Consider the following 25,643-nt stretch of genomic DNA (forward strand, 5'->3'; position numbering starts at 1 on the left):
GTGAGAGAGAGATAGATAGATAGATAGATAGATAGATAGATAGATAGATAGATAGATAGATAGATAGATAGATAGATAGATAGATAGATAGATAGATAGATAGGGTTGTGTGTCTATATGTACATACAGAAATGCACTGATAAGGATATACAGTGCCTTGCAAAAGTATTCGGCCCCCTTGAACTTTGCGACCTTTTGCCACATTTCAGGCTTCAAACATAAAGATATAAAACTGTAATTTTTTGTGAAGAATCAACAACAAGTGGGACACAATCATGAAGTGGAACGAAATTTATTGGATATTTCAAACTTTGTTAACAAATAAAAAACTGAAAAATTGGGCGTGCAAAATTATTCAGCCCCCTTTACTTTCAGTGCAGCAAACTCTCTCCAGAAGTTCAGTGAGGATCTCTGAATGATCCAATGTTGACCTAAATGACTAATGATGATAAATAGAATCCACCTGTGTGTAATCAAGTCTCTGTATAAATGCACCTGCACTGTGATAGTCTCAGAGGTCCGTTTAAAGCGCAGAGAGCATCATGAAGAACAAGGAACACACCAGGCAGCTCCGAGATACTGTTGTGGAGAAGTTTAAAGCCGGATTTGGATACAAAAAGATTTCCCAAGCTTTAAACATCCCAAGGAGCTCTGTGCAAGCGATAATATTGAAATGGAAGGAGTATCAGACCACTGCAAATCTACGAAGACCTGGCCGTCCCTCTAAACTTTCAGCTCATACAAGGAGAAGACTGATCAGAGATGCAGCCAAGAGGCCCATGATCACTCTGGATGAACTGCAGAGATCTACAGCTGAGGTGGGAGACTCTGTCCATAGGACAACAATCAGTCGTATACTGCACAAATCTGCCCTTTATGGAAGAGTGGCAAGAAGAAAGCCATTTCTTAAAGATATCCATAAAAAAGTGTCGTTTAAAGTTTGCCACAAGCCACCTGGGAGACACCAAACATGTGGAAGAAGGGGCTCTGCTCAGATGAAACCAAAATCAAACTTTTTGGCAACAATGCAAAGCGTTATGTTTGGTGTAAAAGCAACACAGCTCATCACCCTGAACACACCATCCCCACTGTGAAACATGGTGGTGGCAGCATCATGGTTTGGGCCTGCTTTTCTTCAGCAGGGACAGGGAAAATGGTTAAAATTGATGGGAAGATGGATGGAGCCAAATACAGGACCATTCTGGAAGAAAACCTGATGGAGTCAGCAAAAGACCTGAGACTGGGATGGAGATTTGTCTTCCAACAAGACAATGATCCAAAACATAAAGCAAAATCTACAATGGAATGGTTCACAAATAAACATATCCAGGTGTTAGAATGGCCAAGTCAAAGTTCAGACCTGAATCCAATCGAGAATCTGTGGAAAGAACTGAAAACTGCTGTTCACAAACGCTCTCCATCCAACCTCACTGAGCTCGAGCTGTTTTGCAAGGAGGAATGGGCAAAAATTTCAGTCTCTCGATGTGCAAAACTGATAGAGAAATACCCCAAGCGACTTACAGCTGTAATCGCAGCAAAAGGTGGCGCTACAAAGTATTAACTTAAGGGGGCTGAATAATTTTGCACGCCCAATTTTTCAGTTTTTTATTTGTTAAAAAAGTTTGAAATATCCTATAAATTCCGTTCCACTTCATGATTGTGTCCCACTTGTTGTTTGTTCTTCACAAAAAATTACAGTTTTATATCTTTATGTTTGAAGCCTGAAATGTGGCAAAAGGTCGCAAAGTGCAAGGGGGCCGAATACTTTCAGAAGGCACTGTAAATATGGAATCAGACTGATAAGTCATAGCGGTGATGTCACACCCATATGATGTCACTAATTTTGTTCATCTTTGCATTGCTAATATAAAACCAGAATGGTGAGACGGTCCCCCGATTGGCGCGTGTATGCCGCTGCCTGCGCACTTCTTTTCTTTTCTTTGAAAGATGTTTATTTATGATTCTTTTGAAGTAGAAAATACCAAACCACCATCGGCGCCATGACATGGCGAGTGACAGTTGGCTACGCAGAGCGCAGTGCGGAGAACAAATTTCACAACTAAAGTATAAAGGATAAAATTGTAGAAGTAGAAAGATATAATGAGATTATCCCACGAATGATCATTCGGTTTTTTTTTTGCATGCTAATCTCACATGGAAAGTTACTAAAGTTACAAAAATTCTCGTATGACAGAATAAATATCGGAAAGTAATGTAACGAATTGTATTGTATGTTTGGATGAAAATTGTACTGAATATACAAAAATTGTACAAAAAAATTTTCCTGCTCATTTTTGGATAATATCGCATGAACTGTCGTGATTGGCTCTGGAAATCTTTGTCTATCCATCAGATTATCGGACCATCACTTCACGGGATTTTTCATATGATTTTCTGATCGTGTGTACGGGCCACAAGTCACAGCGGCTTAAACATTGACATGCAACCATACAAACTCACACACATCACAATGGAGGTCCTACAAAGGACAAGAACATACAAGATACATGCAGGATCCCAAACAGACCAATCACTGTACACCAGGGGTCTCCAAAATTTCTAAACAAAGGGCCAGTTTACTGTGCTTAGGACTTTTGGGGGGCCAGTGGGAGTAGAAAATGTCCCATCCTTGGTGTCAGTGGGAGGAATAGCGCCCCATCCTTGGGGTCAGTGGAAGGAATAGTACCTCATCATTGGTGTCAGTGGAGGAATAGTGTCCCATCATTGGTGTCAGTGGGAGGAATAGTGTCCCATCATTGGTGTCAGTGGGAGGAATAGTGTCCCATCATTGGTGTCAGTGGGAGGAATAGTGCCCCATGATTGGTGTCAGTGGGAGGAATAGTGCCCCATCATTGGTGTCAGTGAGAGGAATAGTGCCCCATCATTGGTGTCAGTGGGAGGAATAGTGCCCCATCATTGGTGTCAGTGGGAGGAATAGTGCCCCATCATTGGTGTCAGTGGAAGGAATAGTGCCCCATTATTGGTGTCAGTGGGGGGAATAGTGCTCCATCATTGGTGTCAGTGGGGGGAATAGTGCCCCATCATTGGTGTCAGTGGGGGGAATAGTGCCCCATCATTGGTATCAGTGGGAGGAATAGTGCCCCATCATTGGTGTCAGTGGGAGGAATAGTGCCCCATCATTGGTATCAGTGGGAGGAATAGTGCCCCATCATTGGTATCAGTGGGAGGAATAGTGCCCCATCATTGGTATCAGTGGGGGGAATAGTGCTCCATCATTGGTGTCAGTGGGGGGAATAGTGCCCCATCATTGGTGTCAGTGGGGGGAATAGTGCTCCATCATTGGTGTCAGTGGAAGGAATAGTGCCCCATCATTGGTGTCAGTGGGAGGAATAGTGCCCCATCATTGGTATCAGTGGGGGGAATAGTGCTCCATCATTGGTGTCAGTGGGGGGAATAGTGCCCCATCATTGGTGTCAGTGGGGGGAATAGTGCCCCATCATTGGTATCAGTGGGGGGAATAGTGCTCCATCATTGGTGTCAGTGGGGGGAATAGTGCCCCATCATTGGTGTCAGTGGGGGGAATAGTGCCCCATCATTGGTGTCAGTGGGGGGAATAGTGCCCCATCATTGGTGTCAGTGGGAGGACTAGTGCCTCATCATTGGTGTCAGTGGGAGGAATAGTGCCCCATCATAGGTGTCAGTGGGAGGGATAGTGCCCCATCATTGGTATCAGTGGGAGGAATAGTGCCCCATCATAGGTGTCAGTGGGAGGGATAGTGTCCCATCATTGGTGTCAGTGGGAGGAATAGTACCCCAAGGGCAATAAAGGCAATTAAAAGGCCACATTTGGCCCCCGGGCGTCAGTTTGGAGACCACTGCTGTACAGGGAGGAAAGGTTTACTTTGGGTCCTTCTATCCTTGTATATAATCAGTAATATGTATTATTATATTATGATTTGTAGTGATAAAACTTTTATAATGTTTGGAAATAATTACCCATGAAGTAGAATTTCTTTCTCCATCCAATAATATGTTCTCCTATTGAAGATGCAGGTAATCTCCCGCCACCCACAGACATTCAGATCTCGGCGCTGGGCCTGGGGAGGGTCAATGTGAGTTGGACATACATCCCCCCGAAAAAGAACATAGCGTACTCTGTGAAGGCGAAGACCCCGGAGAAGGAGGAGGATGAGGTAAAGGCTTGTAGAAGATTCACATAAAATGTAACAAATTTGACCATTTAAAATTTTTGCATTGATAAATATCTCTTCCAATGAAATGTATTTTGTATGGGGATCGTTTCCAAGGTGAAGGACTTTCCACACGCAGAATCTTCCCCTGATAATGATTACGGATACAGAAAACATAAAAGGTTTTATTTTCCCACTACAATTGGGAAAGCTCAGTAAAGGTTTCATATTTTGGAAAAGTTTTGGTTTTTAGTGTTTATTTTTCGAGTACATTGGGAATTACATCTACGGGGGAGGGAAAGGGAAACAAATTTCACCTCATTTCACCTCATTTCACCGTGTTCTTATGTTCTTTAGTAGCTGGGAAGATGAGGTTAGTTTGGATTGCTAACAACTGCTTTACTGATTGCTTGTTTGTTCCCCCCTTTTGTATATATTGCCCATTTGTTGCCTGCTTATTATAAATATTGCCAGTCCGTTGCCTGGTAATTGTAAATATTGCCAGTTTGTTACCCTTTGCCAGTTTGTTGCCTTTTTATTTTACTGATTGCTTGATTATTCCCCCTTTTGTAAATATTGCCCATTTGTTGCCTGTTTATTGTTGCAATTGCCAGTGTGTTGCCTGCTTATTGTAAATATTGCCCATCTGTTGCCTGTTTATTTTAACCACTTGCCGACTGCATTACATATATATATATATTGCAGCTTGCATGTGGATCACCGGGGTTATGGCTGAAGCCCATTTTTTGCCTGCTTATTATTGCAATTGCCAGTTTGTTGACTGCTTATTGTAAATATTGCCAGTTTGTTGTCTGCTTATTGTAAATATTGCCCATTTGTTGCCTGCTTATTGTAAATATTGCCAGTTTGTTACCATTTGCCAGTTTGTTGCCTTTTTATTTTACTGATTGCTTGATTATTCCCCCTTTTGTAAATATTGCCCATTTGTTGCCTGTTTATTGTTGGAATTGCCAGTTTGTTGCCTGCTTATTGTAAATATTGCCCATTTGTTGCCTACTTATTTTAAATATTGCCCATCTGTTGCCTGTTTATTTTAACCACTTGCCGACTGCATTACATATATATATACGTTGCAGCTTGCATGTGGATTACCGGGGTTATGGCTGAAGCCCGTTTGCCTATTTGTTGCCTGCTTATTGTTGCAATTGCCAGTTTGTTGTCTGTTTATTGTAAATATTGCCAGTTTGTTACCATTTGCCAGTTTGTTGCCTGCTTATTTTACTGATTGCTTGTTTGTTTCCCCCTTTTGTAAGTATTCCCCATTTGTTGCCTGCTTATCGTTGCAATTGCCAGTTTGTTACCTGCTTATTGTAAAAATTGCCCATTTGTTGCCTGGTTGATTTTGCAATTGTCAGTTTGTTGCCTGCTGATTTTAATGATTGCTTGTTTGTTGTCTGCTCATAGTAAATATTGCCCATTTGTTGCCTGCATATCGTTACAACTGCCAGTTTGTTGCTCACGTATTTTACTGATTGTTTCTTTGTTACCCGCTTACTGTTAAGGTTGCCTGTTTGTTTCCTACTTATTGTAAGTCCTGCAGTCCTGTCACTATTAAACCCTCCTGCTATTAAATTATTATTAATTATTAGGATTTAAATAGCACTAACAAAGCGCTAGTGTCATCAAAATAAATACATTAATATAACATAGGGAGTTCTCATTGAATTAATTGTAAATACCTTTAGTAAATGAATATTAAATACAATTATGAGTGTAGCCAGATGGGGGGGGGGGGGGGCACACAGGCCACGTCCGCAGTGCTTGGCTTTGTGGCTGCTGCAAAATGTATCCCCTCTGTTGCGCTTAGTGGGCAATATTGCTGCTGAACGCAACCCATAAAGGTGAATGCATTTAAAGGGTTAAAACAAGCTGTGAGGAGCAGACAACGCTGTCGCACTGTAAACCTAGCCTATGGGAGTTCCAGAACATGGGAGAGGCCAATATTTTCCCGCTATTACACCCTTTAAATTACCGGTGACATGCAATTTACTGATTTGTTGCCAAAGAGGCTTATGAAACAATGTGGGAAAGATTTCCAAAACATTTTTTTCATGCAAATTTCGCACAAGGAAGCGCTGCGTGGCGAAATCCGTCATTTGTGGTGAAATCTGTGTTTTTTTTTTTTTTTTTTTAATCTTTAAGTTTAATAGTAATATTTTTTTCACTCTGATCCCAACTCTTTTTTTTTCATATCTTTTTTTTTGTGTCATTTTAATATTTTCCTTAGTGTTTTTATTTTATATTAATGTTGTATTTCTACTGCACATTTTTACCACATCTGATCAATTCAAATCTTTATAAATTGGAGTAACAGCAAAGAGAAATGAACGAGCTTAATAAATGTGTGAGTAGAGAACAAGAAAAAAATAAGTTATTGTAAAATCTTTATAAACTGGTGTAACAACAAGCAAATATTTAGAGCTTAAAAATTTACAAGTAGAGAAAAAGAAAAAAGTAAATTTATATATATATTAATCTTTTTCTTTTTCTCTACTTGGAAATGTTTTAATCTCTCTCTCTCTCTCTCTCTCTCTCTCTCTCTCTCTCTTTATATATATATATATATATATATATATATATATATATATATATATGTTTAAATAAACCACAATAAAAAAATGTTGGTGTTTAAAGTTGAAGTATGGGCAAAACTTTTTTTTTTAATTTTGGATGGAGTAAGGGATGGTTATAACCCCTGTCAGAATTTTTTTGTCATCATTGGGGACATTGTGTCCCCATTGGGGAGATTCCCCTTCACTTCCTGTCTCATAGCCAAACAGGAACTGAGAGAAAATCCCTCCAAATAAAAGGAATTCCTTAAGGACCCCCAGGTCACCAGAACGAGTATTCCCATTGGAAGATTTTTCCCTCTATTACTTTTTTGGGGACAATCCAAAATGTGGGGATTTTCTTTTACCTTCACTTTTAATGATAATAATAAACAAGACAAATAGAGAGGGTGAATTTTCTCAACAGGGACACAGACAGCAGTCAAAACCTGACAGCAGTGTTAATTTCGTAGACTGAATTAACACAATTTTAGTTGACTAAAATATGACTAAAACAATTCAAATGACTAAAATACAACTAAAACTAAAATGGTATTTTAGTCATAAGGCTAAAATACGACTAAAATGGCATTTTAGTCGTAAGACTATAACTAAAATTAAATTGAAAATTTACATCAAAATTAACACTCCTCTGCTGGCTATTTCTAAATTGGCAACACAATTCCAACCAGAGCCGGTAATAATCTCACATTAACCACTTTACCCCACCGGAGGATTTGGCTGCTCAAAGACCAGGGCCTATTTTGCGATTCGGCACTGCGTGACTTTAACGGACAATTGCGCGGTCGTGCAATGCTGTATCCAAATGAAATTGATGTCTTTTATTTTCCCACAAACAGAGCTTTCTTTTGGTGGTATTTGATCCCCTGTGTGATTTTTATTTTTTGTGCTATAAACATAAAAAGAGCGACAATTCTGAAAAAAAAAAACAAAAAACATATTTTTCACATTCTTTTATATGAAATTCTCAAAAAAAAAAAAAAAAAAAAAGTAAAAATCAAAATTTTTTAACATTTTAGGCCAATTTGTTTTCTGCTACATAATTTTGGTAAAAAAAAATCGCAATAAGCTTATTTTGATTGGTTTGCGCAAAAGTTATTGCGTTTACTATGGGAAAGATTTATGTCATTTTTATCTTTTTTTTTATTTTACTAGTAATGGCGGCGATCTGCGATTTTTTTTGTGGGACTGCGACATTGCGGCGGACAGATCGGACCCCTGACTGACATTTTTGACACTTTTGGGGGTACCAGTGACATTACTACAGTATTCAGTGCTATACAGTACATATGCACTGTTACTGTAAAAATGACACTGGCAGGGAAGGGGTAAACTTTATTAGTGATCAGTGGGTTAAATGTATCCCTAGGGGAGTGATTCTAACTGTGGGGGGGCGTGGCTTGTGATGTTACCACAGAGACATACGATCCTACATAGCAGATCCTACATAGCAGGATCGTATGATCTCTGCAGTTACACCAGGGAGAATGACAGACGGCTTTGTTTACATCAGCCGCCTGCCTTTCTCCCTTTCCAGCGGGAGATCGCGAGTGACCGGCGGACATCGGAGCCACCGGTCACTCGCGGGGATGTGAGGGAACGAGCGGCGGCGGCACGCGCTCGCCCCCTAGAGGCTAGTGGGTGAGTGACGTACCGGTACGTCACTTTGCCCAGGAGGGGCTGACCGCCGCAGTATATAGTCGTGCGGCGGTCGGAATGGGGTTAAACATGTATTGCACCACCGCATAAGTAAGGGGCGTCTACTAAGCTGCTGAAAGAGAATAAAATTAAGAAAAAGGCTTTTCTTATATTTTTTCTTAATATTTAATGTTTGTAATATATTCAGGTAATATGTGCGATGACATCACAGCCAATAAAGATTACAGTTTTTTTTTTGTAGTTTAAAGTTGTACTTCTGTTTGTCAAAAAGCAATATTTCTGTTTGTTTATGAAATTCGGTTTTATTTATAAAGACGTTTTTTTTATCACAACGGCTAAATCTGTGTCTATAGTGCGAGTTCAAGCCTTAATACCAGAAATAATAACTTATTATTAGATTTTTATTCCAGGAGTATATCATTTGTTTGGAAATTCTAGAGAAATGTTTAACTAATGCATTACAATTTTCCTAAACCCATTCCATTTGTACCTGACTAAAATGTATGAGATTTTAGTTGACTAAAATATGACTAAAACTAAAATAGCATTTTAGTCGAAAGAATAAAATACGACTAAAACTAAAATGGCATTTTAGTCAAAAGACTATAACTAAAACTAAATCCGAATTTGCTGCCAAATCTAACACAGCCTGACAGGCGCTCTAATCTATTTCCACTCTAGCCAAAACTTAAATAAAAAAAGTTTTTCCTTTAGTTATACTTTACCAAAAAAATTAATAAATAAAGTAAGGGACAAAAAACAATTATTTCTCTCATCTTATATCAGATCAGATTTTATTCACCATCTGAATTATTGTATACATTTAGTTTTATTGGCCAGTTATAGGCCATTATATTATCTACCTCCTATTGCCAGCAAGTTTTCCTCTCCTTTCTTTTATTATTCTCTTTTTCTTTTTCCCTATTACTTTTTATATTCTATTATATATATATATAAAGTAAGAAAAAGGAAAAAGAGAATAGAATAGAAATAAGAGAATATACAGTATATATACATATTATAGAATATAGAAAATAGTAGAGAATAGAAAAAAAGAGAATATATATATATATTCTCTTATTTCTATTCTATTCTATTCTCTTTTTACTTTTTCTTACTATATATATATATATATATATATATATATATATATTCTCTTTTTTTCTATTCTCTACTATTTTCTATATTCTATAATATATATATATATATATATATATATATATATATATATATATATATATATATATATATATATATATATATATATATATATATATATTCTCTTATTTCTATTCTATTCTATATATATATATATATATATATATATATATATTTTTACGTTTCTATACTGTACTTCTTTTTCTTGTTTTAAACATGTTGATTGATGACATACTAGAACTTTACATTTTGAAATATTACTGAATATACTTGGAATTGAGTAGTGCTTTGGTTTAATTATTATGACGTGTTTTTGATTTAACATGATATTGTTTTTGTATGTTCACGGCTATTCTTATTTTAAAAATAAAAAAATATATATTTAAAAAAAAAAAAAAATCTTAGATCAGATCTCTAAACCCACAGTAACTGCAGTGTAAAGTAAAAATTCTATTATTTTACACATATTTACAAACAGATCATTATACACATAGTAACTGCAGTGTAAATTAAAATAAATAAAAAAAAATAGCAAACATATTATTACCATACCATTATACTATAAGTCTTAATGCAATACAGGGTCTCTAAATGCTGTTTGTAAAATTGCCACTTAAGTTTTCAAACATTTTAACTGCAGATTTGTCTTCCTATTATTATAACATTGCGTGGCCAAGTCATAATTAAAGGGATTTTGTCTGGACCAATATTTTATAGTTTGTAACCCTTGGCTAACCAATTCTGTGCCTCGTCTAGCAAGTGACACGCCCAGAAAAATGTCCAATATACCGATCTGTATTGTTAAAACAGTAAACTTTAGTTCCCCAAACCCAACTCTCTGTATTTTGCGCTTGCAGAAGAAGCCCCAATTTATCCCTCAAACTACATCTATCCGTATAAATTTGGAATTGTGTGCAGTTTATTTAATGGGGCTTTACCCAAACCTCTGTGTATTAGTACTAAGTGGACCTAGAAGAAGGCAAAAGAATCTCAAAGCTTGTCCTAAAAAAATTAACTATGAGTATAAATTAAGAAAAAAAGTATTACAGATATTAAATAAAAACTTTATAATTTTACTAGTATTACCACATTTATTATGAATGACATTTTAGGATTTTTTTTCCTGTACCTCTAACTACCTGACTTGTGCAGAATCCAAATGTTCTCTGAGCATCTGAAAAAAAATACTTTGGTAAATTGTATCAACTTCAAATTACATTCTATGTGATCTAAATGTTCTCCGAGTGTCTAAACAAAAATATTTTATTGAATTATATAGTTTTAAAATGACATAGAACTCATTCTGAAAAGTTCTACAAACTTTTTACTTAAAAAAAAAAAAAGTTTAAATATTTTTATTTATTAGTCTTTGCTTTGATTTTCAAATACTCTATTGAATTGTATCAACTTCAAATTATATTGAAATGTTCTATGTGATCTAAATGTTGTCTGAGTGTTTAAAAAATATCTATTTTATTGAATTATATCAATTTAAAATTTCATAGAATTCAGTCTGAAAAGTTTTACAAACTGTTTACTTAAAAAAAAAAAAAAAAAAAAAAGTTTAAATATTTTTATTTGTTAGTCTTTCCTTTGATTTTTAAATACTCTGTTGAATTGTATCAACTTCAAATTACATTGAAATGTTCTGTGTGGTCTAATCTGTCTGAGTTTCTAAAAAAATATATATTTTATTGAAATATATTGATTTCAAATGACATAGAACTCATTAAGAAAAGTTCTACAAACTGTTTATTTAAAAAAACAAACAAACAAAAAAAAAAACTTTTTTTGTTTGTTAGTAAAATATCATTGGTGTCAGTGGGATTAACAGTGCCCCATCATTGGTGTCAGTGGGAGGAATAGTGTCCCATCATTGGTATCAGTGGGAGGAATAGTGCCCCATCATTGGTGTCAGTGGGAGTAATAGTGTCCCATCATTGGTGTCAGTGGGAGGAATAGTGCCCCATCATTGGTGTCAGTGGGAGTAATAGTGTCCCATCATTGGTGTCAGTGGGAGGAATAGTACCCCATCATATGTGTCAGTGGGAGGAATAGTGCCCCATCATTGGTGTCAGTGGGAGGAATAGTGCCCCATCATTGGTGTCAGTGAGAGGAATAGTGCCCCATCATTGGTGTCAGTGGGAGGAATAATGCCCCATCATTGGTGTCAGTGGGAGGAATAGTGCCCCATCATTGGTGTCAGTGGGAGGAATAATGCCCCATCATTGGTGTCAGTGGGAGGAATAGTGCCCCATCATTGGTGTCAGTGGGAGGAATAGTGCCCCATCATTGGTGTCAGTGGGAGGAATAGTGCCCCATCATTGGTTTCAGTGGGAGGAATAGTGCCCCATCATTGGTGTCAGTGGGAGGAATAATGCCCCATCATTGGTGTCAGTGGGAGGAATAATGCCCATTGTTGGTGATAGTAACAGGAATTATGCCCCATTGTTGGTGTCAGTGGGAGGAATAGTGCCCCATCATTGGTGTCAGTGGGAGGAATAGTGCCCATCGTTGGTCTCAGTGGGAGGAATAGTGCCCATCGTTAGTGTCAGTGGGAGGAATAGTGCCCCATCATTGGTGTCAGTGGGAGGAATAGTGCCCATCATTGGTGATATTAACAGGAATTATGCCCCTTCGTTGGTGTCAGTGGGAATAGTGTCTTGCATCAGTTGGAAGAATAGTGCCCCGAGGATCAGGTAAACGCAAGCAAAGGGCTGCATTTGGACCCTGGGCTGCAATTTGGAGACCACTGTTTTATATTTTAGCCACAGTAAAAAGTTAGGAATAAAAGTTAAGTGACAGTTCTGTCCAATGACTCCCAACTGCTCCAAAATTTTAGGTACCGATTTTGAACCAACTTGTAATTTTTGGTTTAGCAGCTTTTGAAGCTCTTAAACCTCCTGAATCAAAAATTCGAAGCAACTGTAAGTTCAGTGTCTCTTTGAAGGAAGCGTCGGACGCAGGAGCCCCATTACTAAACATGAAAGTTTCGCGGGTTTCAGTCCGGAAATGAGACATTGTTCACAGCTGGATTACAAAATGCTAACGTCAGAAATGATTTGATCCGGTGGACCGTGAAGGGTGCCAAAACTTTCGGCCGCCAATCACACTTGCTGTTTCAGTAATCGTTTTTCGTTAGAATAATTCGGGTGAGCGACCCTTGCGTGACTCAGGGCTCTGTTTATAGAGGTTGTGGAGGGCAAATGCAAATGAGAGAAGGAGATGAATGTGCCGTCAATGTGTGGTGAGTCTGCGGCACGTGAATGTGGGCCGAAGAGCAGAGGGGGTTATTTGTTGGAAGTCGTTGGATTATTTAGAGCAAAATACCAGATAATAGACCTGGACTCATAAGCTTCTATTTTAACAGGAACATCTCGCTAATTGTGTAATTAGAACCAGAGGCGGCTGGTGCTCAAAATTTTTTTTGGGGGGGCGGGGGGGGGCGCAAACAAGAAAAATGTAATAGGCATTGCTTTGCGGCAAAAAACGCTGTAAAAAATTGCATGACTTTGAGGTCACAAAAGTGTGAAAGGGGCCTTCAGTAATTAAGGTATAGCGTGCCCCCTTTCAATGCAGAGAGACCAGCGTGCCCTCTTTCAATGCAGTGACCAGCGTAATTGCCCCCAATGCAGTGACCAGCGTACATGCCCCCAATGCAGTGACCAGCGTACATGCCCCCAATGCAGTGACCAGCGTACATGTCCCCAATGCAGTGACCAGCATACATGCCCCCAATGCAGAGATCAGCGTGCGTGCCCCCTTACTTACCTGGAGCAGCAGCGGCGGTGGGTGGCTTCTGATCAGTGTCCCGGCATTGGCTTCTCCTCAGTCCCGGCGGCGCGTCTCCTCCAGTCCTCTCGCCTCCTCCTCGTCCAATGGCATGGGGTTTGCCTTGTGGCCAATCAGGAAGCGCGTATCGGACGCGCTTTCTGATTGGCCAGAAGGGGGATCGGTGTGATCGGTGTGACAATAGCAAATTTTCATTCGCTATTGTCACACAATGGGTGGGCTCAGGACGCACTGCTCTACGCCCCGGGACCACCCTTTGCATCGCCCTATTAGAGCCTCTGGCTCTAATCAGGTGATGCCAAAAAAAAAAGCGCCCCATTGAACTCCATGCACCCTGCATGCAGATTAGGGGGCCGGACGCATGGATGGGGGGGGGGCGGCGCCCCTGTGCCCACAGTACACCGGCCGCCACTGATTAGAACCCTGAAGAATCTTCCCTTTTCTCTGGAATTCCTCCTGAGAAGTAGCCGTCCACCAGGCACTCCGGTCCCGTTCTGGAGCCTCGTAGCTGCACACGTGATTCTCATAAAATTCGAATATCATCAAAAAGAAAACTTATTTCAGTAAAGCTGGATACAAACTATACAACTTTCGTTATTTAATTTCCCTTTAGATTTACCTTCAACTATGTAGTGGAAGGGCCGGCCTGATTGCAAACAAATTGAAATGTTTAGGTTTGACCTCATATTTTATGGTTTTGGTAAATCTAAAGGAAAAAATCTATGGAAGATTGAATAATGTGTATCCAACCTAATTCAATTCAGAAAGTTAAACTCCTATATTTTCTATAGATGTCACACACAGAGTGAGAGATTTCACGCATTTCTTTCTTTTAATTTTGATGATTTTGGCTTCCAGCGAGTGACACCCCACAATTCAGTATCTCTGAAAATTAGAATATTACATAAGACCAATAAAAAAAGGATTTATAATACAGAAATATTGTCTTAGTGAGAAGTCTGTCCATGTACAGTATAGGATGCACTCAGTACTTGGTCGGGGCTCCTTTTGCATGAATTACTGCATCAATGCGGCGTGGCATGGAGGCGTGGCATGGAGGCGTGGCATGGGGCGTGGCATGGAGGCGTGGCATGGAGGCGATCAGCCTGTGGCACTGCTGAGGTGTTATGGAAGCCCAGGTTGCTTTGATAGCGGCCTTCAGCTCCTCTGCATTGTTGGGTCTGGTGTCTCTCATCTTCCTCCTGACAATCCCCCACAGATTCTCTATGGGGTTTAGGTCAGGCGTGTTTGCTGGCTAATCAAGCCCATGATCATGTGACCAGGTATTGGTAGGTTTGGCAGTGTGGGCGGTGCCAAGTCCTGCTGGAAAATGAAATCAGCATCTCCATAAAGCTGGTCAGCAGAGGGAAGCATGAAGAGCTCTAGAATTTCCTGCTAGAGGGCGGAGCTGACTTTGGTGGACCAACACCAGCAGATGACACGGCTCCTCAAATCATCACTGAGTGTGAAAACATCACACTGGACCTCATGCAACTTGGAGCATGCAGATGACTGGAGGGGGGGGGGATAGAGCATGCAGGTGACTGGAGGGGGGGGGGGAGATAGAGCATGCAGGTGGCTGGGGGAGGAGATAGAGCATGCAGGTGGCTGGGGGGGGGGTTCAGGGGGGAGATGGAGCATGCAGGTGGCTGCAGGAGGAGATAAAGCATACAGGTGACTGGGGGAGGAGATAGAGCATTGAGATCGCTGTGGGGAGGGGGGGGGATAGAGAATGCAGGTGACTGGTGGGGGAGATAGAGCATGCAGGTGACTGGGGGGGGAGATAGAGCCTGCGGGGGGGGGGGGAATAGAGCCTGCGGGGGGGATAGAGCATGCAGGTGGCTGCAGGGGGGGAGATAGAGCATGAAGGTGGCTGGGGGGGAGGTGTAGAGCATGCAGGTGACTTGGGGAGGAGATAGAGCATGCAGTTGGCTGGGGGGAGGGAGGGGGTGTAGAGCATGTAGATGACTGGGGGAGGAGATAGAGCATGCAGATGGCTGGGGGGAGGGAGGGGGTGTAGAGCATGCAGGGGACTTGGGGAGGAGATAGAGCATGCAGATGGCTGGGGGGAGGGAGGGGGTGTAGAGCATGTAGGTGACTGGGGGAGGAGATAGAGCATGCAGGTGGCTGGGGGGAGGGAGGGGGGTGTAGAGCATTCAGGTGTATGGGGGAGGAGATAGAACATATTATTATTAGTATACAGTTGAGGGATGGAGACAGAGAATGCATACAGCTAGGGAGGAGGTGGACAATAATTCTAAACTGTGGGTGTCAGGGGTCAGGGACAGAGGATGTAGCTGACTGGACTGGGGGGCAATTAATGGAGTTGGGGGGTAAATCAGACAATGGCATTGTAATAACATTCATGTCCTCCATTGTATCCCCCCCCCCCATAGGAGTTTCCCGAAGAAACCTTCGTTATATATGAGTGGTTGGCGGTTCCCAGCGGTCTGCATGTAGAAGTGGCCGCCATTGTCATAAAAGAAGGAGATACGGAAGTCATGGGAGAGACGGGTGAATCGGCTTCAGCAGAACTGCCCCCATTTCCAGGTGAGATAGCGGACTGTCACTATTGTCATTATTATTGTAGCGGACTGTCACTATTGTCATTATTATTGTAGCGGACTGTCACTATTGTCATTATTATTGTAGCGGACTGTCACTATTGTCATTATTATTGTAGCGGAATGTCACTATTGTCATTATTATTGTAGCGGATTGTCACTATTGTCATTATTATTGTAGCGGACTGTCACTATTGTCATTATTATTGTAGCGGACTGTCACTATTATTATTGTAGTGGAATGTCACTATTGTCATTATTATTGTAGCGGACTGTCACTATTGTTATTATTATTGTAGCGGAATGTCACTATTGTCATTATTATTGTAGCGGAATGTCACTATTGTCATTATTATTGTAGCGGACTGTCACTATTGTCATTATTATTGTAGCGGACTGTCACTATTGTCATTATTATTATAGCGGAATGTCACTATTGTCATTATTATTGTAGTGGACTGTCATTATTGTCATTATTATTGTAGCGGAATGTCACTATTGTCATTATTATTGTAGCGGACTGTCACTATTGTCATTATTATTGTAGCGGACTGTCACTATTGTCATTATTATTGTATCGGAATGTCACTATTATTATTATTATTGTAGCGGGCAGTCACTATTATTATTATTATTGTAGTGGACTGTCACTATTGTCATTATTATTGTAGCGGAATGTCACTATTGTCATTATTATTGTATCGGAATGTCACTATTGTCATTATTATTGTATCGGAATGTCACTATTATTATTATTATTATTGTAGCGGAATGTCACTATTGTCATTATTATTGTATCGGGATGTCACTATTGTCATTATTATTGTATCGGAATGTCACTATTATTATTGTAGCGGAATGTCACTATTGTCATTATTATTGTATCGGAATGTCACTATTGTCATTATTATTGTATCGGAATGTCACTATTATTATTATTATTGTAGCGGAATGTCACTATTGTCATTATTATTGTAGCGGAATGTCACTATTGTCATTATTATTGTAGTGGAATGTCACTATTGTCATTATTATTGTAGCGGAATGTCACTATTGTCATTATTATTGTATCGGAATGTCACTATTATTATTATTATTATTGTAGCGGAATGTCACTATTGTCATTATTATTGTATCGGAATGTCACTATTATTATTGTAGCGGAATGTCACTATTGTCATTATTATTGTATCGGAATGTCACTATTGTCATTATTATTGTAGCGGAATGTCACTATTATTATTACCATCATCTTCATCTTATTATTCATTTTTTTCCTTGATTTTCAGTAAAAAAACACATAAAGGTAATGGAGGAAATAAAAATGTGAGCGTTCTGTAGCCTCCATAGTGAGGAAGGAGACGGGAAGAGCGACTCACATTGACGTCTCCATTCTCTCTGTGTGTTTCATTTTGGCTGAACTCTGGGAAGATATAAAACGCACAAATTATTGCAGCTTTTTAATTTTTATATACATTTAAGCATATTTTTTTAATGCAAACAGTCATGGCCAAAATAAGGGGGGGGGGGGCAGGGCTGGGACAAGGGGTGGGCAGGAGGGGCCGTTGCCCTGGGTGCCATAGGTTTACTGTAGGGATGGGGGCGCCTTTCTTCTGTTACAAGGCTGACAGGAATAGTGACAGCGGTAGTGATTTTGACAAGTGAGTAACTGCTGGACGTAAGATCCCCTAAACTTGCACATCATGAATGGGGGGGGGGGGGGTTGCAGTTTGGCATCTTTGCCCTGGGTGCTGGATGACCTTGTCCTAGCACCAGTGCCAGTACAAGGTCATCCAGTGCCCAGGGCCAGAGTGCCAAAGTGTGCCCCCCCCCTTCCCTTAAGGTTAGGGTAAAGGCGTCCCCCCCCATCCTTGCAATAAACCATTGCACCCAGGGCAACCGACCCTTCTGCCCACCCCTTGTCCCAGCCCTGCCTAGCACTGAAGGGGGGGGAGGTTGCCCTGGGCACTGTGGTATCATGTGCAGTGGGGGAACCATAAAGAGATTGGGGGGAGGGGATTTGTGTTGGAAGGGGGAATTTGGGGGGCAGGAGAGGGTAAGTATTGTTCTAGAAGAGGAAATGGGGGGGGGGGTGCTAAGAGTGGTGATTTAGGGGGATTTTTGTTTGGAGGGGAGAACGAAGATTTGTGCTAAGAAAAGGGATTTGGGGAGAATTTTTGCTGGGAGTGGGGATTTACCATGGGGTGGGGGGAAGATGTGTACTAGGAGAGTAATTTTAGGGGTAGAGGATTTGTGCTAGGAGGGGTAAACTTTTTTTGGGGGAGGGGGATAAATATTTGTGCTTCGAGGGTGGATTTCAGCAGGGGAGGCGGATTTGTAGTGGGAGGAGGGGGGGATTTATGCTTAGGGGGTGAGCATGCAGATTAGTGCTCAGTGTTTTTGTGGGGGGATTTTTGCTGACACATAATGCTTATACATCCTGGGGGGGCAGTTTGCCATGTTCCCCCTGGGCTCTAGCTGACCTTGTCCTGGCACTGCAGTGTAAGTCTCTGCATTGGACTATCAGCCTCTAGCAGTCTCCTGACAGCAGAGCTCATGTAGACACAGGGCCGTAGATAAGGGGGTGCCACTGTTCCTCCTGTTTGGGGCCTGGGCCATCAGGGGGGCCCGGGCAGCTGGATTAATGACATGTGGGCAGGGGGGGGGTGATTGGCACCTATTGTGTGCTTGCAGCTGCTGGTGGAAAGGAGAGGTGGGAAGCCGGCAGCACTGTGGGGGTGGGGCACACAGAGGGTATTCAGCAGCAGAGGGTGGTGCACTGGGAGGGGGATCAGTGCACCGGGGGCATTACTGGAACTGATCCCCTGTATGGCTCTCTCTGCAGCAGCTGAAAACCGGCTTCTTCTCCTCTCCCTCTCGCCATCTTTCAACTGCTGCAGGGAGAGCTACAAGGGAATCGGTTCCAGTAATTTGCCCCCCCCCTGCACTGATCCCCCTCCCAGTGCACCACCCTCTGCTGCCAAAGCCCCTCTGTGTGCCCCACCCCCGCAATGCTGCCGGCTTCCCACCTCTCCTTTACACCAGCAGCTGCAAGCACATAATAGGATCCTTCAGGGTGGAGAGTGGGGGAGGGGTCACATTTACCAGCCACTTCCTTTCCTGAATGAAAACGAGTGATCGCTACTGATCGTCACTGTGTTCATTCATAACTGAAGCATAGTAAAATATATGGGGGGGCGTCACGTTGTCTGTATGGGGCCCTGTGGTTTCTAACAGCAACCCTGTATAGACACAATGCACACAGATCACAAGAGACATGCTGATAGGAGGAGAGAGCAGAGTGACAAAAAAGGGGATCTCATCAATCTGCAGCTTCTCCCTCACTGGCCAGTTACAGGTAGGGGGAGGGACAAGACCTGTAAGGTTTTCCTATCTGTGGCAGAGGAAAATCAGATCTCTACAGGGCTGTGTGGCTTAGTTGTATAAGTCTCAGAACTGGATGGACAGAAATACAAATCATTTGGCAGGTAGAACTTCCCTCTATTGTGTGTTTCATTGGTGTGGCCTGGAGTTCAGCTCGTGTCTGATAGTCTCATGTTTCAGGCATAGCAGGTGACTTTGCAGCAGATAGACTTCAGAGTGCTATGTGGGGGAGGGGCACAAATCACATCGATACATTTTAGCTTAAATAAAAAAAGAGTTTATTCCCGGCGCTTATTTCTTATATTCTTATTTCAGGAGATGAAGGGACGGCGCCAACAAACGTCACGTGTAGCATCCACTTCGATGAGCCCGGGAGATGCTGGCTTAGCTGTGATTGGCTTCCCGGAGAGGAGGCTCCATTGGATACACAGTATTACCTTTACTTCAGGTATCATCCAATCAGAGTTCAGAGATCTTTATCTCTAATCAGCCAGCAATGATCTGAAATGTGTCCTCCTTCCATGCATCTGGAATCTGAAATCCGGCTTCCTGATTGGTGGAGGTGGTGGGGTACCTAGTTGTTGATGGGGGTGTGGAGGTACCTAGGGTGCTTTATAAGGGGGTTGGACTTAGCGTGGGGTGTCACCAATGTTGTCACCTGAAGAGTGCCGATCTCTGGATGAAAATGATCCTTCCATTAAAAACCAACGAGTGAGGAAAGATTTGTAACCAGAAGAGCCAACGGCTCCCACAGATCTCATCTCCCCTGGGTTCAGGATGGGGACAAGGGAGATGCAGGTGCCCAGGGTGGAGTGTGGATGCCGACACTCCCATTGGATGATCTCCATGCAAGTGAAAGAGGCGGAACCACCTACACTGTGTGGGGAGGTACTACTGTAGCCGGCTGGAAGCTTAATCTTAATACAGCAACAAAAGTAAGACATGAGGTAGATGATGGAGTTTTACGGAGGGGGGGGGGGGAGTTGGGGGCAGTGGATGGGGGGGGGGGTTGCATGCAGAGGTCTGAGCTGAAGAGGGGTGAACGTGAGCTATAGATGGGGATGCAAAAGTAGGCAGCTGTGAAAGAGGAACCCCTGAACTCTGCACTCTGTATGCAGCGCACCCCTGAACTCTGCACTCTGTATGCAGCGCACCCCTAAACTCTGCACTCTGTATGCAGCACACCCCTAAACTCTGCACTCTGAATGCAGCGCACCCCTGAACTCTACACTCTGTATGCAGCGCACCCCTGAACTCTACACTCTGTATGCAGCGCACCCCTAAACTCTGCACTCTGTATGCAGCACACCCCTAAACTCTGCACTCTGAATGCAGCACACCCCTGAACTCTGCACTCTGTATGCAGCGCACCCCTAAACTCTGCACTCTGAATGCAGCACACCCCTGAACTCTGCACTCTGTATGCAGCGCACCCCTGAACTCTACACTCTGTATGCAGCGCACCCCTAAACTCTGCACTCTGAATGCAGCACACCCCTGAACTCTGCACTCTGAATGCAGCACACCCCTGAACTCTGCACTCTGTATGCAGCACACCCCTGAACTCTGTGCTCTGTATGCAGCACACCCCCAAACTCTGCACTCTGTATGCAGCACACCCCTGAACTCTGTGCTCTGTATGCAGCACAACCCCAAACTCTGCACTCTGTATGCAGCGCACCCCTGAACTCTGCACTCTGTATGCAACGCACCCCTAAACTCTGCACTCTGTATGCAGCACACCCCTAAACTCTGCACTCTGTATGCAGCACACCCCTGAACTCTGCACTCTGTATGCAGCGCACCCCTGAACTCTGCACTCTGTATGCAACGCACCCCTAAACTCTGCACTCTGTATGCAGCACACCCCTAAACACGACACTTTGTGTGTAACACACCAACCCGCACAAACCCTGCACATTATGCACTCCTAGTATTTAATGCCTCTGTATGACCCGCTCACTGTTAGTAAAATGTGACCACACCCACTATTTGACGCAGTTTGGAGGGTATATTTGCATTGAGGTGGGGGGGGGGGGTTGTGGTTAACTTCCTGCACCTGTTTTCTGAGAAGAAAAGCCCTGTAGATAGATAGATAGATTTTTGGGGTACAGTAAATTATATTCAGTCAGGTTGGACGTTGGGTGGGAATTTCATAGATTGTTCCTCCAGATGATGGAATGTTCTTTCTTTCCGCAGACATATGAATGGGGCTCAGGAGTGCCTCTCCTATGTGACCGAGCCGGGTGAGGGAAGGGCGATCGGCTGCCGAACTCTCTTCAGTGACACCAGATTAGATCTGATCCACTTCCTGGTTCACATCAACGGGTCCAGCCAGAGCCGGCAGATCCGTGCCACGGAAAAACTATTCAAGATACACGAGGCAGGTGAAATATGAAGGCGGAGCTCCGGTCACACCTGAACATGGAAGGATAATTAAAGTTATGAAGAAGTTAAGCGAGCTCTGCTCCTGGGGAAGCGTTTCAAAGTTTATTTAGAAGCAGTGGCAGCTGGTGATCCATGGGCTGGGGGGGCGGCAGACGGACTGCACCATACCGCCCCTGGACCACACCAGGCCGCACACCATACCCCCCTTAGGACCCCCCCTCACTCACCCTGCCTGGACATCTGGACATGTGCAGCAGCAAATGGCAGCGATGGCTTCGGGTTCTTCCCCCTCAGTCTTCTTCGTCTCCTCCCTCCTTCTCCATGCCCTATGGCATGGCTTCTCCTTTTTGGCAAATCTGAAAACGGGTCTCAGGACCCGCTTCCTGATTGGCCAGGAGGAGGATCCATGTGACAAAAGTGAATAATTATTCGGTTTTGTCACACAACGGGGTGGGCTCAGGGCTCAGTGCCCTGCGCCCCAAGCCCGCCCTTTTTTTTAGCCTATTAGAGCCTCTGGCTCTAATCACATGGTTAAAAAAAAGCCCCATTGAACTCCATGCGTCCCATGCCCTGCATGTAGATTAGGGGCCCGGATAGGGAGGGGGGGGGGTGGTGCGGGGGGGGGGGGTGGTGCCCCTGCGCCCCTAATGCACCAGCCACCACTGTTCAGAAGAGTTACAAAGTAATCATAAATGTAACAAAGTGAAGATTAAATGAGAGGAATGCGGCTGTGGAGGTCCAGAATAGTTGATTGTGTCAAAGCCTCGCACCTTTAGGACGGTTTCACGCTGCAGTACTGCGGTTTGGCCACAGCGGAGGTGCAGCGCAGAGTACCCGCGCTTCTCCTACGGGTTACCATCAGTTTCCCATAGACTCCTATTAGACCACGCATTGCACTTTAAGCCTCGGTTCACATTTATGCGATGCGGGAAGGCTGCGAATCCGCAGCCTGTTCCCGCATCGCACACGCACCCCCGGCAGTTCACACTGCCATATGCGATACGCTGGGGGTGTCAATGTAATGTTAACGACACCCCCAGTTTGATCGCATATCGCAGTGCGATCGTGCAGTTCGCACAGGATCGGATCGCACAAGTGTGAACCGCTGTGCGATCCGATCCTGATGCGGCTTCCAAAAAGGGTCCCTGTGCGTGTTTGGTGCGGCTGCGGTGCGAATTTAGCCATACAAACTGTATGGCTAAACTCGCACCGCACAGCCGATTGCATGTAATGTCGGAGCAGTGCGCTCCGACATTACATGCGAACCCCGCACACGCACAAGTGTGAACCGGGGCTCAGAAAAATCACCAAAAACGTGCAATCTAAAGATAACCTGCATGAAAACTGTGGATACACCACACTGCACCAGTGTGAAACCACCTTTACGGCTTGTCCACAAGTGCGGCAGGCATTGCTGCCCCTCTAAAAAGTGATCCACATTTGGATCACTTTTCCAAGGAAAATGACAGGCGATGAGGACACAATATGTTGCCTCCTTGCCACCTGATTTAACCCTTATAATTGCTGTACTACCACACAGCAATCCTGTGCAGTGCCCGCCCCATGGAGCTGCATTAGTTCAGAAGCGCTGCCACCCACAGAAGGACGCGTGCTGAACACAAAGTTTTGCAACTTTGACATGTGTTAGTAAATCTGTACATATCAACACAACTGCTAAGGCTACGTTCACTTGTGGGCGTAGCGGATCGCGGGCAGAATCACCGCGATTCTGCCCGCGATCCAGAAATCATTGCAAATCGTGGGACGCCTGTGCGATGCCCGTGATTTGCAATGGCACCCCAAACGCTGTGTGATGTTGCCGCGATTTCCGCCTGCCGAATCGCGGTAACATCGCGCAAACAGAATCACGGGACGCATGACGCACAAAAGAAGCTCTTGTACCTTTTTTGTGCGTCATGCGTCCCGCAGTTCTGTTTTCGCGATGTTACCACGATTCGGCAGGCGGAAATCGCGGCAACATCGCACAGCGTTTGGGGTGCCATTGTAAATAACGGGCATCGCACAGGCGTCCCACGATTTGCAATGATTTCCGGATCGCGGGCAGAATCGCGGTGATTCTGCCCGCAATCCGCTACGCTCACATGTGAACGTAGCCTAATTGTATCCAGGTGGGTTATACCACGTTTTTTTTAGGACAAATTGGGCTTTCGTTTGATGATAAATAGTAATGGATATCTCCTGATTTTTTGTTTTTCCAAGTAAAATTGACATAAAATAGGAAATAAAATCAAATAAAAATGTAGCTGTATATTTTTTGCTAATACTAAAAAAAAAAAAAATAACCCCCCAAAGAATTCTCCTACTCCTGGCGATCGCAGCGATACCACACATGTGGATGTTATTTGCTTTTATTACCTAAAACACACAGACACTAAAATAATAAAAATATATGATAATAATAATAATAATAATATTTTTAAATCCTATCTAAATACACTGACCCTGACTTTTGACCCCTGACCTTTGACTCTGACCATGACTTTTGACCCCCACCCTAACAGTGACTTAGATCAAACCCCAATCCAGCTATTTTCTCTTTATTCTTTTATTATTATTATTTTTTATATACACACTTTTCTTTCTTTACCATTTTCTCCTCTAGCCCCCTCCCCCCCCGCCTTTTCCGGCACATTTTGTTTACATGTACACAACAAAGTATTTTGTAACAATGTAAATATTTTTTGCTAGAAAATGACTTAGAACCCCAAACATTATATCTATTGTTAAAGCAGAGGGCCTAGAGAATAAAATGGCGGTTCTTGTATTTATTTTTTATGCGCAGCGGTTTTTCAAATGCAATTTTTTTGGAAATTTGACATTTGTCATTGGACACAGCTGATTATGTGGTAAAGGGCCGCTGTGATTGGCCTTTTACCCCGACCTGTGATGAGCTGTGTCCTAAAGACTTAGAGGTCACAAAGTGCGCCGCAGGGGGGTGCGTTGCCAGGCCAGGGGCAGACTGGCAACTTTCAGCCCAGGAGGCAAGTACAAACCAGAGGCCCATGGTGCAGCGACTCAGCCCCCCCCCACTCCCCCTCTTCCTCGCCCCCTCCTGACCCCCATTCCAAGCTGAAGCCCTCCTCCAGGTACTCTCTACTCACCAGCTGAATCCGGGTTCAAAACCTGGCCAGCAGGAGGTGGTTGGGGGGAGCTGGGACAGCTCGGTTGGGACTGGCCAGGGGAGAAGAGTCTCAAGTGGGGCATGGAACCGGCCTCTGCTCAGACACAGATTACACCATCCATGCTAGGGAGGGAGGCCTGCGCTCTGTCCGTGTCTTCATCCCGCACTCAGTAAGTCGGTGGCAGAGACTTTTACTTCTCTTCACCAAGAATCCTTTAGGCATGTCTGTGGCAGTGCAGCCTTTTTACAGGACATCAGAGCAGCCCCGGAGGCAATTGTCCCCCTGCCCCCTGGCCCAGTCCTCCCCTGCTCCCGGCAATCTAAGCCAGCACCGTAGCTGGTTAAATGATAAGTTCTCCATCTTCATTCTACATGTTCTACATGGTAATAAACCACCTGCCATTACTCTGACCCGACCCCCCATCAGGGGATCTTCTCCCCACACCCACTGCCACAATTCAAAAACAGTGCGCGCCACACAGAGATCTGCGAATGAATGAACTGCAACTACCATCTGCCATTGCGGCTGACGGCTTGTTCTCGATGCACTGCGAGGATGCTGGTGAGCGCTCCCGTAGTTCGTTTATCTTCCTGGACTTCAGTAGCTGCCTGCCAGTATCAGAGGTACGGCCGGGCACACAGCTATACTGACCATCTGCAGGAGCCTGACATTGCACCCACCTTCTGCTGGAGGCAGATGCAATGCTCTGCAGGCTCCTAGGAAAAAAAAAATTATAATTGCACATTTTTTTTTACCTTCAAAACAAAATGTGCATTTATAAATTTTTTAAAAGGTGAACTTATCCTTTAATAC

The 25,643-nt window shown here is 43.3% G+C and overlaps 1 protein-coding gene across 1 annotated transcript in view; it reads left to right on the plus strand.

Moving 5' to 3' along the window:
• The window catches only part of IL5RA (interleukin 5 receptor subunit alpha), a gene marked incomplete at its 3' end in the record, with an annotated part of 68,394 nt that overhangs the window by 28,468 nt on the left and 14,283 nt on the right, over window positions 1–25,643 (plus strand). Inside the window, exons 3-6 of the mRNA XM_082265675.1 lie at window positions 4,009–4,154; window positions 15,748–15,901; window positions 19,615–19,747; window positions 21,499–21,686. Coding sequence (XP_082121801.1) covers window positions 4,009–4,154; window positions 15,748–15,901; window positions 19,615–19,747; window positions 21,499–21,686 — 621 coding nt within the window. The remainder of the gene's footprint in view (window positions 1–4,008; window positions 4,155–15,747; window positions 15,902–19,614; window positions 19,748–21,498; window positions 21,687–25,643) is intronic.

This window comes from Pelophylax lessonae, assembly GCF_965119305.1.
Source record: "Pelophylax lessonae genome assembly, chromosome: 8".
NCBI classification, from domain to species: Eukaryota; Metazoa; Chordata; class Amphibia; order Anura; family Ranidae; genus Pelophylax; species Pelophylax lessonae.